General features: G+C 62.4%; 1 protein-coding gene across 1 annotated transcript; it reads left to right on the top strand.

The window, feature by feature from the left end:
* Positions 1-507: 507 nt before the first annotated feature.
* Positions 508-13,793, top strand: LOC113409422 (zinc finger SWIM domain-containing protein 4-like; the record flags this gene model as incomplete). The annotated part of the gene is made up of 8 exons (XM_026663306.1): positions 508-573; positions 2,500-2,701; positions 11,136-11,492; positions 11,737-11,885; positions 12,042-12,192; positions 12,452-12,631; positions 12,952-13,266; positions 13,642-13,793. Coding segments are annotated over exons 1-8 (1,572 nt in total), but the record flags the coding sequence as incomplete, so codon positions are not given.
* Between the last annotated feature and the right edge of the window lie 59 nt (positions 13,794-13,852).

The raw sequence follows: 13,852 nt of genomic DNA on the forward strand, positions 1-13,852 counted from the left end.
TGCCCCAGCGGGGAGCACTGGTGGGGAGGAGGCTGTTTGGCTATTGCGGAGGATGGCAGCTGAGCAAAGGGGAATTTCAGGGGGCGCCTCTGGGACTGGAGGCAATGACCCAGGAGGCCCCTGTCCGCCCTAGATTCCTGCGTTCAAGCTGGGTACCAGGGAAATACGTGCTGAGAGCGAGAGCTGGGAACAGACGGGCGCCCGCCCCGTTGCTTGGGACTTCTAAACTAGTCCGGGCAAAACCCTGGAGACGTGACCCCCGGAGGGAGCCTTGGCAAACGGCTGGGCAGCGGGGTGGGGAGCAGACTTGGGGTGTGTCTCCCCATCTCCCTGCTTGTCTGAACGTGGGCCTGACTCCCCCCACCCTCCAAACTAGTGTTTAACCCCCCCTGGCCCCCGAGAATCCAGGCTGCTGGGATGATCCTCTCCCAGGGAAGGGATTTGGTTTCGAGTCAGGCTGGGAAGCTTGTCAGACAGGAGTCTCCTGTCATGACACCCCTCCCCGAGATGAATGAACCCTTCCCCGCTAGCCCCCGCCGCCGGGACATGCTGAGACTTCGTGCTCTGGAACAGGTGAGAGAGGTGGCTTTAAAAAAGGGCAGCTTCCTTTCATCCAAGGATCAGCCCCAGAGACGCATTTAGCAGGGGCCTGACAGGACCTGCTAAAAATAAAGGCTGCTCAGACCTCAGCTGTGTTCTTGGTGCTGCCTAGTTTTACCCTTCTGCTGGAGAGGGGCTGTGCTGAGGGGCTGGTGTAAAGACCCACAAGTGGGTGAGATTTTTGCCCTGCAGAGACGTGGTCCCTCCAACCCTTAGATCATCTGTTCTTGACTTAGGTGCCATGTCCTAGTTGTCATGTGTCAAGTTCCAGCGCTGCTCCGTGCCTCAGTTTCCCCTCTGTCCCTTGGGGGTGCTTGCTCTGCCCTGTCTCGCAGGGGAGGGGTGAGGATAAATACGGTAAAGATTGCGAGGCCCTCACATAAAATAGACACCCCCTACCCCAGGGTATATTTCACACCTCACGTATCTGTGCTGGTGTCTGACTCTGTTGGGGCTCTGTCTGTCTGTGTGATGACCAGGCTGCTTCCCAGTTCCGTAACGCGGTTTATTTTTAAGGTGCAAACACTTTCTTGTTCAAGTCTCTGCTTCTTAACACTGGCTGGCTCCTTGTTTGCGGGGGCCGCTCAGCTGACTCCAGCCCCCCGCTACCCCCTCCCCCCAGTCACCGATCGCTCCGCTTTGAGGGGGTTGACAGAGGAAAACATGCAAACGAGGGCAGCCTGTTGTTTTCTGTGGTGAAACTGACAGTGGCTTTTTTCTTTTTTTCTCTTTGCTCTGAGCCCCTGCGTCATGGAGACCTAAATCTGTCCTTTTAGAACCTCGTCTGTAACTAATTTCTGACCCCCTGACATTTCCCTGGTGGGGGGGAAATAGACCGCAGGCGGTCCTCGAAAATAACACACTATGGGGCTTGAATGTAAGTGAGTAGCGCTGCCTTCCAATTCACGGATCGAGGGCTGGTCGCAAGGACCCCTGATCCTGCACCCCTCGCTGGGGGGAAGCTCCCAGGAGCTTTGCCTGTTCAAGGGCAACAAGATCATGTAAAACATTTGTAGGATTGGACCCACCGTGAGAAACGAGCTCATTGATCACAGGGGGACGGGGGGGGGGCTTGAGTCTAGGGGCTGTGTGAGTGGCGTGCTGGACCCAGCCTCCCCCTGTGTGCCCTCAGGCAAGTTGCTGCCCCTCTCTGCGGTTCTGTTTTCCTCCTCTGTGAAGTGGGGGGGCCACGATCCTTCCCTTGTGTGTCTGTTGCGTTGTGTGGGGCAGGGAGGGCTCGTCAGCCTGGGGCTGCGCAGCGCCGGGCGCGGTGGGGCGCTGGCATCAGCCCGGCTACGAGAACGCTGGTCAGATTGGAAAATCTCACCGAGAGGAAACGGACGGTTCGTTGCTGAGATGCCGTTTTATTCCCTGGCCTGGTGTCTCTCCAGGGCCTGGATTGTCGTCGTGGTCCTTGCTCCCCCACACACCTTGTCTCCGTTCCCCGTTGAGTCTTTCAAGCCAACGGCCACTGGGTCGGGCTTGTAGTGATGGGGAGCGTTCCACAGGATCTAAGAGTCGTCCCCTGCTCTAGCCACTAGACCTCACTTCCCTCCCATCATGCTCAGGGGAGAACGCTTCAGAGACGCCCCATGTGCACCTCGCTCGGGAGGGCGTCTAGGGAACAGCAGTCTAGCTGTCTCCCTGCTCGACCAAACTGGCTCCCCAAGGGGGCATCTCATCAGCCTTGGCTCCCAGGTGCAGGCTCATCCTAGCCAGGGGCTGGGCCGGGCCAGTGACAGGAACATCCCTGCTACTCCGGTGCACTGGGAAGATTTTTGGCCTATCAGTTTCCACGGGCCTTTGTCCGCCTAGGGGAGGAAGAGCTCGAGTCGCTGGCTGAGACCAGGTGGGTGCCTGATGCCATGTCCCTTCCTCCCCTGCCCCCGTGCGCTGCAGGTAGAGGAGCGATTCTCCCGCGTCCCGGAGCCTGTGCAGAAGCGCATCGTGTTCTGGTCCTTCCCGCGCAGCGAGCGCGAGATCTGCATGTACTCGTCCCTCGGCTGCCACCCCCCCGAAGGCGAGCGAGACTCCCGGGTGCCCTTCAACCGCGGCCTGCACCTGCTGCAATCTGGGGCCGTCGACCGGGTGCTGCAAGTGGGTGAGTGTCGCCCGCTGGGGGCTTGGGAGCGGGGCAGGGTGGGGGCCGGGGCAGAGGGCAGTTGGGGCTGGCGAAAGCTGCTGCATAGGTAGATTCTCGCTGCGAGGGCATTGGCAGGGACCCCCTCAGTCCTTCTGCTCAGCCTGCCCAAGAGAGAGGGATTGGCACAGGATTGGGACCGGAGTTCCCCTGCCTGGCTCTGCCACAGACTCCTTGGGCAAATCGCTGTGTCTCTCTGGGCCTCAGTTTCCCCAGATCTAAAACAGGGGCTGATCCTTCCTCTGTCGTCTCTATTTAGCTGTCGTTCTGTGTCTGTGCAGCCCATGCTAGCTGGAGGGGGGAGGATCTGTGTGGTGCCTGGCATGAGGGGGCTCGGATCATGGTTGGGGGGTGCACCTGTGTGGCATTTGGCATGACAGGGGCCCCCAGTCATGGACAGGGGGCTCCATGTGGCACCCAGAACGACAGGGACCCCCACGTCAGGGGTGTCTGTGCAGCACCCAGAACAGGCCCCTAATTGTGATCAAGGATTAATTTGTGAGTGACTGCGCAGCGCCTGGTACAACAGGGACCCCAATCAGTTGGGACTCCAGGGGCTGATCACTGCTGGGGTTTGTGACACGGACAATTGCTGCCCTAAGAACTGGGCTGAGTCTCAGCTGCTGAGATGGGACGGGCCCACACCCTGGGATCCAGTCCTCTCACCCAGCCAGTATTGCTCTCTGGGTCCCGTTCCCCAGGGCCGGGTCCCGTCCGGCTTGCAACGTCCCCAGCCCTAGCACCTTCAGATCAGCACCGGCCAGGTCTCTGGGCGAAGCCCCATGTCCTGGTCTCACCCTCCCGGCTGTGGACCAGCCACTCCCTGTCTCTAGTGTGGCGCGTCCGGTTGTCTTCCTGGACCTGGCCGCTTAGCCCAAAACACATGCTTTGCCTTTGTCTGAGCTCTCTCCCCATTCGATGCTATCCCGCCCCCAAGGGCTGTTCCAGGCCCTACAGGAGAAACTGTAGGCAGCTGGGGGTGGGGGGGTATCTGTGTGCCTGCGCTAGCAACTCCTCCGCCAACTTCTAGGGCTTCCCGTCCCCTTCTCATTTAGGCAACAAAAGTCTGTTTGTGTCTTTTAAACGTGGTTCCAGCTGGGGTCGGTGTTGTGTGAAATCTGGTTCTTCTCCCCGACCCTGGTGAAAACTATGATCCACTTCACCCCAGCGGGGAAAATAACCCCAATGATTTCCCCTTGCCCCAGGGGAATTGCCTGGGAATAAACTCTCAAAACTGGCCGAGGGAAGGTCTGGTACGGACAAGCGCACCCGCAGCACAGCTTTGCTTGTGTGGATCGAGACTCAGACGCTCCCGTGGGATTTCCTGGGGATGGATTTGAAATTTGCTCCTCACTGGATCTCGGAGGGTCTGAAAATGCTCAACAGAGGCCCATTGTTGTACAAGGGGATGCCCTCTGGGGTTCCTGCAGTGAGAGACCCATGGACATAAGGTTCTCTGTCTTGCTCCGACGTCTCTCGCTGGGGGGTTGCGTGCCACGAGGCTGCAAGCTTTCGCCCCCACGGTGGTTGTCCCCGGAAGTATCTCCACGGAATGAGGACCGAGCAGCATCTCCAGCACCCAGCGTTGCAAATTCAGCTCCCGGGAAGGTGTCGGGTCCGGCACCCGCTTGGCTATTTCACGCCAGCAATCCTCTGTTGGGGAAAGGCCCAGGCAGACCTGGGAATTAAGGCCTTGTGAGCCTGTGCGTGCAGCTGTGTGCAGGGAGCCGCTCCCCACGCTGCTTTGTATTCGGGCCCGATTGTGTGTCCGGCGTCCCTGAGCTACTAATGGAAAGGCCGATTTTATTTGGTAGGCGTCGTACACGTGGGAATGGGGTATGGAAGGTGCTGAATGGGGTGGCAGTGTGACCTCATGGCTGGGGGGGATGCAGGAGTCCTGGGTTCTGTTCCCAGCTCTGCCGTTGGCCTGCTGGGTGACAATGGGCAAGTCAGGGCCTGGCTCTGTGCCTCAGTTTCCCCATATGTAAAACGGGGATAATCATTCCGACCTTGTTCGTGAAGCGCTTTGAGGCGTGCTGCTGAGGGTCCCTGAACTGGGGGTCTGTTGTTCCCACGCGGTAGAAACACAGGCCAATACAGCCACCGTGGCAGAGGACCCATTTCCAACCCCCGGTTGTGATTTTGTGTGGACCGGACCTTGCCATGTCTCTGGGCTGTGCTCCAGCCCTGATCTGCTCAGGGACACGTAGCACACAGGTGGGCCCCATCGCTAATACAGAACCATGTGGAGCCAGCTACCTGGCCGCAGCTGGACCTGCAGGGCTCGCGTGCCCTTCATTCCCAGCTCTCCTGACCTGCCCATCCCTGCATTCAAGGCAGGTTTGCTGATTTGAAATATCCAGGTGGGTGTCAGACCCAGCACCTTCTCCACTGGCTGAATTTGCAAAGCTGGGGCCAGAGCCATCCTGCCTGTCTCTAAGACGCTGCTGTGTCCTCGTTCTGCAGGGTTACTGCTGGGGCCAGTGGGGTGGCTTAACCGCGTGTGTTCTTGGTGTAAAAGCTCCCGGAGGGAAAGAAAGAGACGCTAGCAGATGTCTGAGCTGAAGAGCGTCTGGCTGTGGGGACTCTGTCTTGCAGCACGAGATTGAGGGGGGGAGGGATAGCTCAGTGATTTGAGCATTGGCCTGCTAAACCCAGGGTTGAGTTCAATCCTTGAGGGGGCCATTTAGGGATCTGGGGCAAAAAATCTGCCTGGGGATTGGTCCTGCGTTGAGCAGGGGGTTGGACTGGATACCTCCTGCGGTCCCTTCCAACCCTGATATTCTATGAATATCAAGGGGACATTGGTGAAATGAAAAGGCATCTTCTTCCAAACTGCTGGAAGGAAAGACTGTCTGCCCAGTGTGTTAGCCTGTGGAACCCACGGCCGCTGGATGGCAGCGGGGCTGAGAATTGAGCACGGGTCAGAGGGATTGGATGTTTTACAGGGGTAACAAGGATAGCCGCAGTTACTGCTAGCAGCCATGTAGGAAGGGATGGACGACTTCTTTCTTCAGAGCTGAAGCCAAGCTCTGATGAGAAGAGTATTGTCTACACTACAGTCTAAGCCTGGGCTCTGACTCTCAGCGTTGGGCTGGTCCTGGGACCCTGCTGGGGGGGCTCTCAGCCCAAGCCCTGCTGTGACTCCGGTCCAAGCCCTGTCGTTTCACAGTGTGGAGACAGGGCAAGGTGCAGACCTGAAATGGGGGCAGCGCGGAGGCGTTAGCGTGGCTGTGACACCCAGGTCCAGCCGTTGTAAACCCAGGCTTGCGCTGCAGTGTGGACGCCCTTGGAGAGACTCAGGCAAGGGGCGGGTTATCCCTTGGGGGCTGCCGCGGGGTAGGTTCACTGTGCCCGGAAGCACAGGGAGGTGGACAGCTGGGCCTCCGCTCTGATCCGGGCGGGCAGTCCCTGTGCCCCTTCGTCCCAGCGCCTGGACACTGGGGAGGCTCTGGGGGAGTTCGAAATCGGCTGCCTCGAGCTCCTGGCCCTTTGCCTCCCGAGCAGGCTGGGGACGCCCCGGGGAGCGCAGGCTGGGGACGCCCCGGGGAGCGCAGGCTGGCGACGCCCCGGGGAGCGTAGGTTCCCAGGCCAGCCCAGGTGCCTGACCTCCTGCGTGGCTCAGCGCCCGCCGGTTCCTAGAGCAGCCGGGTTAGAAACACATCCGCTCTCGGGCTGGGGCTGGCGCAGCCGCCAGGCCCCTCGGGAGCTTGTCCCCGGGGTGATAAACGCAGGCCCAGTTTGGGGTGGGGCCAGGCGCTCTTGGAGATGCAAAGGGGTGAGCGGCTCCCCCTCGGGGCTGGGAGGGGAAAGGTGGCCGATTTCCGAGGGGGCACCGAGCACGCGGAGATGGGAAGCAGGGTGTGGGCCGGAGATCCGGGGAGGGGTTGTGTATGGGGGAGAGGGAGGACCAGCCTCAGTCGACTGCTTGCCCCCAGCCCCTCTGCCCCAGAGCTCCCATGGGCGCTGGGGATTTCTGGGCGTGCTGTCCCGGGGTGGGGGGAGCAGCCCCCGGTGCTCACCTCGTGCGAGGGGAGTGGGCAGGGCCCACGGGGTGAAAGCCAGGACTCTGCTTGTCCCGCGCCCCTGCTCCAAGCCGGAGGCAGTGCGGCTTCGAGTGCACCTGGCGCCGAGATGCGACTCCCACCGCTGATTTGACACCGGGTCTGGAGTAGAAGCAGGGGCAACTTGGCCCAGGCACCAGGCTGGGAGTCAGGATGCCGGGGTTCTTTTCCTGGCTCTGCCATGTCCCTGCCCCGCGCCTCAGTTTCCCCTCCCACCCTGTGTCTCTTCAAGGCAGGGACTCGCTGTCTGTGCAGCACCTGGCACAATGGGGCCCCAGTCTTGACTAGGGCCACCGTAATATCCCTAATAGTGCTCGCTGAAATCAGCCTGGTTGTAGCTCAGTTTGGCTGGCTCCTCCGGCCAGGGCTGTGTATTTCTAACCCCCTGGGTCGTACTGCTCTCCTCCCCCCGAGATCTCCGAGCAGGGGCCGTGGCGTTTACAGGGTCTGTAACACAGTCCAGTGTCCAGGGTCACAGGCTGTGGGGGAGTGAGACATTTAATGGAGTTTCCGTATTCAGGCTGGAAGCTTGTCGGGTCTGTTTCTGTATTTCGTCTCTAAGGACCCCGCGATCTAAATCTCACCTGCCCCTGAGATGCAGCCGCTTCTGGGGTGGAGCAAAGCGGCGCTGCTCAACAGGTCAGGATGGGAGGGGGAGGAGGATCGTACCAAAACAGCACGAGAGCGGCCATCGCAGTGCAACTGCCTGTCCGAATCCAGCCCGAACGCCGGGGTTCACGCCGCCACTTTGAGGAAGGAACTTTATTGCTGGTGGAGCTGAGGGCTCTGAGGGCTGGTGGGGATTGTTGAACAGCTCTGGAAAGTTTAGCATTTATTTCTATAATGGCAGTGGTTAGAGGCCCTTGACCAAGCTACAGCTGCCTCTGGGGTGGGACGCAGGGGCTGTTTGTACAGGGATCCCTCACCCAGCACTGAAATGCAGCAGCACTGGGGTGGGGTGCAGCAGCTGTGTACAAGCCACACCCCCGCTGAAGACAGGAAGTGAAGAATCCTGCATCCCAGTGACAGTTATAAGCTTGTTCCCCACTGTGGTTTCTGGTTCTCTGTGCTAGGGCTCCCTGGGGTTCTGGGTGCTGCAGCCCCCCATCTCCCCACGCCTTAGTGAGAGACAGTCCCTGCCCCACAGAGCTCACACGCCCAGTAGAGGATTATTATCTCGACACAGTAGATCGGGGGGGGGGGGGGGAAACTGAGGCACAGATTGCCACTGACTTGCTGGACAACACCCAGAGTCTGTCGGAGCTGGGAGCTGAGCATGGATCTCCCCGAGCCCAGCTCCTTCACCACCACCCCGCCCGGCTTTCCGAGCCCGCCACGCGGGACCCCAGCCCCGGACTTTGGGTGGTGTCTCTCTCTCCGTGGGGGGTGGGTGAAGTGCCTGGATTTCTCTCTGGCCTGGGGGGTGACGGGGCCCCTCTGGGTTGTGGGGACTCCAGCCGGGCTGAAGCACAGTCCCTGGGTGGTAACGGTGTCTGTTTTACTCCCCGCAGTCTCAGTCAGGGGAGGGTGGCCTGGGTGGCTGCTGTGTCCCTGACCCCGTCCTTCCCGGCACCCACCGTTCCCACTGCCTGTTCCTCTTCCTAGTTCTAGCCCCTCCCGTGTGTGCCGCTGGCTCCGGCCCAGCCTGTGGCGTGCGGTGACGGGAGCCGGCAGCCACGGGTTCCACCCCCAGCTGTGTCACCGTGAGTCACCGCCTGGCCCCGGGCCAGTCTCGGTCAGACGTCAGCACCTGCCACCCATGCTATGACACGGGGGGGGGGAGGGGGGGACTGGTTCCATCAGGGTGTCTGTGTCACCCCCTCCCACCTCCAATACCCGTCTCACCCGTGTGATTCACCCGCTGGGTGTGTGCCACGCGGGCTGACCTCCCCTGCCCCTTCCTCCGGGCAAGCCAGCACTCGCCAGCCCAGCCTCACGGGGATTCACCCGCAAACACCTGCTCCTGGCCGGGGGAGGGACTGCAGGTGACCCGGGGAGGGGAAGGGACGGGCTTTTAATGACTTGAAACTCCGAAAGGGCTCCTGCCAAACGTGGGAACAAGTGCTAAGAAGGAGCACGAAAGAGCAGCACGGGCCGGCTGAGCCCGGCTAAGGCACAAAACGAGCTACCCCTGGCGAGGGACGCAAGCCGCAAGACCCAGAGATTGCTTAAATGCAGCAGGAGCAAGAGAAAGGCGAACGGAAGAGCCGGGCCACTACTCAGCGGGGCCGGAGAGCCGATCGCTGGTGACCCCACGAGGGCTGAGGTGTTTAATGCCTGTTTTGCTTCGGTCATCGCTGCAAGGGTTAATGGCGACCAGGTGCGCAGCCCCGAGAAAGGTGCAAGGAGACTTAGAGCAATTAACTGTATGCAAATCGGCAGGGCCCGGTGCATTCGTCCTGGGTCCTTAGGGAACCGGCTGAAGCAGCGTGAACCGTTGGAGACCTCCCGGAGGCCGGGGGAGGGCCCGGAGCCGGGCAAACGTGTCTTTTCCAAAGGGGAAGGACGCAGCCTGGGAACGAGAGACCAGTCAGCCTGACCCTGATAGCAGGAAAGATACTGGAACAAACAAACAGTTGAGAAGGGGTAGCCAGCATCTGTCAAGGGCAGGCCAGGCCAGGCCAGACCAACCTCATGTCCTCCTTTGAGCGCGTTCCTGGCCTGGGGGGTGGGGTGGGCAGTAGCCGTGATGTATCGTGATTTTATGCAGGCTTTTGACCCCGTCCCACGTGACGTTCTCATGAGCAGACGTGGGGGGTGTGGTCTAGATGGAATTACGATAAGGTGGGTGCACAGCGGCTTGAATGACTGTGCTCAGAATCGTTCTCCGAGGTTTGGCCTCCAGCGGGGAGGACGTATCTGGTGGGGTCCCACAGGGCTGAGTCCCGGGTCCGGCACCATTTGCCGTTTTCGTTAATGACGCGGATGATGGAGGGGCGGCTGATAAAATCGGCAGATGGCACCGAGCGGCGAGGGGCTGGCCGCGCTTTGGAGGCAGGACTCGGATTCAGGACGACTGTGACAGATCAGAGAATGGGTCTGAAATCAGCAAGATGCAGTTCGGGAAAGAGAAGAGGAAAATCCCGCTCTGAGGAAGGAAAAAGCAAAAGGCACAGCTACAGGACGGGGACAGGGCCGTCCCTAGGGGGTGCGGGGCCCAGGACAGAGGTGCAGGGTTTCTAATCTGCCAGGGGGTCCTTCCCCCCCCGGCTCTGCCCAGGCCCCACCCCCAGTCAACCCCTTCCCCCAAGGCCCCACCCCGCCTCTTCCCCACCAAGTTCCGCCCCCTCCCCCAAGTGATCTGCGCCCTCACCCCCCCCCCCAGCGCCTCCTGACGCCACGAAACAGCTGATCCCTGGCAGGCGCAGAGGGGGAGACGCTGATCGGCAGGGCCCACTGGGTGGGGTGATGGTGGATCACAAATTGAATATGGGCCAGCAATGGGATGCAGTTGCCCTAAGTGGGGCGAGGTCACAGGCGTGGGGTGTGTCAGGCCCGGAGGTCGGTGTTGGGGGGCCGCGCTGGAGGGAAGTCGGGGAGAGTCCGGAGGAGAGCCTTGGCCTGTGAGGAAAGGGGAGAAAATAGGGCATGGAGGAATTGCCGGCGTGGATTCGGCACGTGCCCTGGAGCTCTTGGCCTCCTGCAGGCTGGAAACTCAGCCAGAGGACAGGGATGGATTGTTCTCCGGGGCCGCTGGAGGCAGGACAAGAAGCCCTGGGCTTCGTCTGCAGCAGGGGAGATTTTGGCTGGATATTAGGGGAACCGTCTAACTCTCAGGGCCAGGCGTCCAAGGGGGGCTGCGGGATCCCCATCACTGGAGCGTTTCAGAGCCAGTCGAGGTTTCCTTGGCCCTGCCTGGGCGCAGGGGGCTGGAGGTGGTGACCTCATGAGGCGTCTTCCCGACCGACCTGGTGATTCTGTGACAGAGGAGCTGAGGGGGAAGCCCGGGGCCGACTCCCTGGCAGCACCTAGAGACCTCAGCTGAGACCGGGGCCTTCGTTGGGCCAAGCACTGCGCAGATTCCCCACGGCAGCTCCACCGCCCAGGATCGGGGGCCCCTGTTGGGCCAGGCCCTGTGCAGGCTCCGACTGAGCTCGGGGGCCCCACTGCGCCAGGTGCTGCCAGACACACTGGGAGAGATGGTCCCTCCCCCAGAGAGCTCCCAGTCTCCATAGACAATGGGCAGGAGGTGTCTAGTGGTTAGAGCAGGGGGTCTGGGACCCATAACTCCTGGGTTCTGCCCCCAGCTCTGGGAGGGGAGTGGGGTCTAGTGGCTGGAGCAGAGGACCACCTCCCCCTTCCCACAGCAACCCTGTCCCCTCCTGCCCCAGGCTTCCACCTGAGTGGGACCGTGACGGAGCCGGCCGGCCCCAGCGAGCCGGAGCGGAGCTTCCACGTCTCCATCAGCTTTGACCGCTGCAAGATCACGTCGGTGAGCTGCGCCTGCGACAACCGGGACATCTTCTACTGCGCCCACGTGGTGGCGCTGTCGCTCTACCGCATTCGCAACGCTCGGCAGGTGGAGCTGCGCCTGCCCATCTCCGAGACCCTCTCCCAGATGAACCGTGACCAGCTGCAGAAGTTCGTCCAGTACCTGATCAGCGCCCACCACACCGAGGTGCTGCCCACCGCCCAGCGGCTGGCCGACGAGATCCTCCTGCTGGGCTCCGAGATCAACCGGGTGCACGGTACGGGGGGGCCGCCTGCCATTGGCTATGGAGTGGGAGACCCCTGGGTCGCTCTAGGCCCTGGGATCCGCCTCCCACTGGCTACAGAGTGGGGGGACCCCTGGGTCGCTGTAGAATCTGGGATCTGCCTCCCCCCATTGGCTGCAGAGCAGGGGCCTCTGTCACTCACCCCTGTGCCCAAGAGGGGAGGTGGAGTCCCAGGGGAGCAGGGGGTTCTATCCTGCTGACTCTGTTCCCCCCCCAGGTGCCCCAGACCCCACGGCTGGCGCCGGCATCGAGGACGCTAATTGCTGGCACCTGGACGAGGAGCAGATCCAGGAGCAGGTCAGGCAGCTCCTGTCCAACGGCGGCTACTACGGAGCCAGCAAGCAGCTGCAATCCATGTTCAACAAGGTAACTCCTGCCCCCGCACCCCCCTCCCGCCAAGGGCTCCCCAGCCTCAGCAGGGCCACAACCTCCCCGGCTTCCCCCCGCCCCCCCAGGCTCTGGCTCCATCTGCCTCGGGCCGCAGCGGTTGCAAGCCCCCCTGAGTCTCTCCCACCCCCCCAGGTGCGCGAGATGCTGCGGATGCGGGACTCCAACGGCGCCCGCATGCTGATCCTGATGACGGAGCAGTTCCTGGAGGACCCGCGCCTGGCCCTGTGGAGGCAGCAGGGAGCCGGCATGACGGACAAGTGCCGGCAGCTGTGGGACGAGCTGGGTAAAGGAGGGAGCCTCTTAGACTAGCACCTCCCAGGCTAATCTGCTGGTGCCCCTCACTCCCGACCCGCAGCCCCCGCTATGCCGGCCCTGGGCTCACAGCCCTGCCGGTGCCCCCCCACTCCCGACCCGCAGCCCCCTGCTGTCCCAGTCCGGGGCCTTCCAACCCCAGCTCTGCTTGTGCCCCTCACTCCGCACCTGCAGCCTGGGTGAAGTGTGGTTTGCCTGGCGCCTGCGTCACCCCCTTCTCCCTGCTGCAGGGGCCCTGTGGGTGTGCGTGGTCCTGAACCCCCATTGCAAGCCGGAGGAGCGCGCCCTGTGGCTGGCGCTGCTGAAGAAGTGGAACAAGCTGGACGTCTGCCCCTTGGAGGAGGGAAACTATTCCTTTGATGTGCCTGGAGCCACCGCGGCCCTGCAGCTCCCCTCAGTCCCCAGCGCAGGTATGGGGGTGGGACAGAATCCAGGCCCCATGTGGGGGACAGGAGTGGGAACTTGAAGCGGAGATGTAGGGGATAGGCTGGAGGGGCAGGGATGGATGGAGCTGGGAGCAGTTCCCCATTCCCTGGACCCCAGGGCAGTGGGGGGGGGTCTACTCCCCATGGCTCACATCTCGGGGGGGCCCCTACAGGGGAAAGGCCCCAAGCCCCATTCCCGAGCCAGCCAGGCCCCTGCCCTGGGGCCGGATCAGAGCTGGCGCCCCCTAGTGGGGACAGGCTCAGCCTCTTGCTGCCCTGCCCTGACTCCGGCTTTACCCCCTCAGCGGGCGCCCGCCAGACCGTCTTCGGCCGCGCCATCAAGGCCGGGGAGCTGCGCTGGGGCGACTGCCACCTGCAGAAGATCCTCGGCAGCGACTGCTACGGCCTGGGCCTGAAGACAGGCGGCGACAAGCTCTGCTTCGACCCCCAGGGCCGCCCGCTCTGGCTGGGCGACCCCTTCCCCACGGCCTGCGCCCGCGTGGACGCCCTGCGCTCCCACGGCTACCCCCGCGAGGCCCTGCGCCTGGCCACCGCCCTCGGCAACACCATGCGCCTGCAGCGGCGCCACCAGCTCGAGAGCTACAAGCAGCAGAAGAAAGGTGGGGGAGGGGCTGGGAGGCAGGACGCCTGGGTTCTATTCCCAGTCCTAGGGGGATGGGGGGGGGGGGTCTTGTGGGGGGAGCCAGCTGGGAGCCAGGACGCCTGGGTTCTATTCCCAGTCTTGGGAGGATGCGGGGAGGAGGTCTAGTGGGCGGAGCCAGCTGGAAGCCAGGACGCCTGGGTTCCTTGCTCTGCTCAAGGCCTTAGCGTCTAACAGTGGGAGATGGACCTGCCAGCGCCAGCCAGGGGCTCCCTGACTCAGGTGTGGAGGAGCAGGGGGCTCTGGGCCGGGAGGGGCCCCCATGCAGCGAGCGTGGCCGGTCTCAGCTGTGGGGCGGGAGCCAGCATCTCATGGGCCTTCCCCCTCCCCACAGAGATATTGCACAAGGGCAGCACGTCCATCACCAACCTGGAGGGCTGGGTGGGCCACCCCCTGGACCCCATCGGCTGCCTGTGCCGGACCCTCCTGGAGCCCTGCCGCACGGACCAGGAGGGGCTGTCGCTCTACCCAGGTACGGGGCGGGATGTACCACACTCTGTGACGGGGGGTTGCAAGCAGAGATCCTGGTGACCCCCCCCCCCCCC

Source organism: Terrapene carolina, unplaced genomic scaffold (genome assembly GCF_002925995.2).
Source record: "Terrapene carolina triunguis isolate 2854851 unplaced genomic scaffold, T_m_triunguis-2.0 Scaffold33255, whole genome shotgun sequence".
Classification (NCBI taxonomy): Eukaryota; Metazoa; Chordata; order Testudines; family Emydidae; genus Terrapene; species Terrapene triunguis.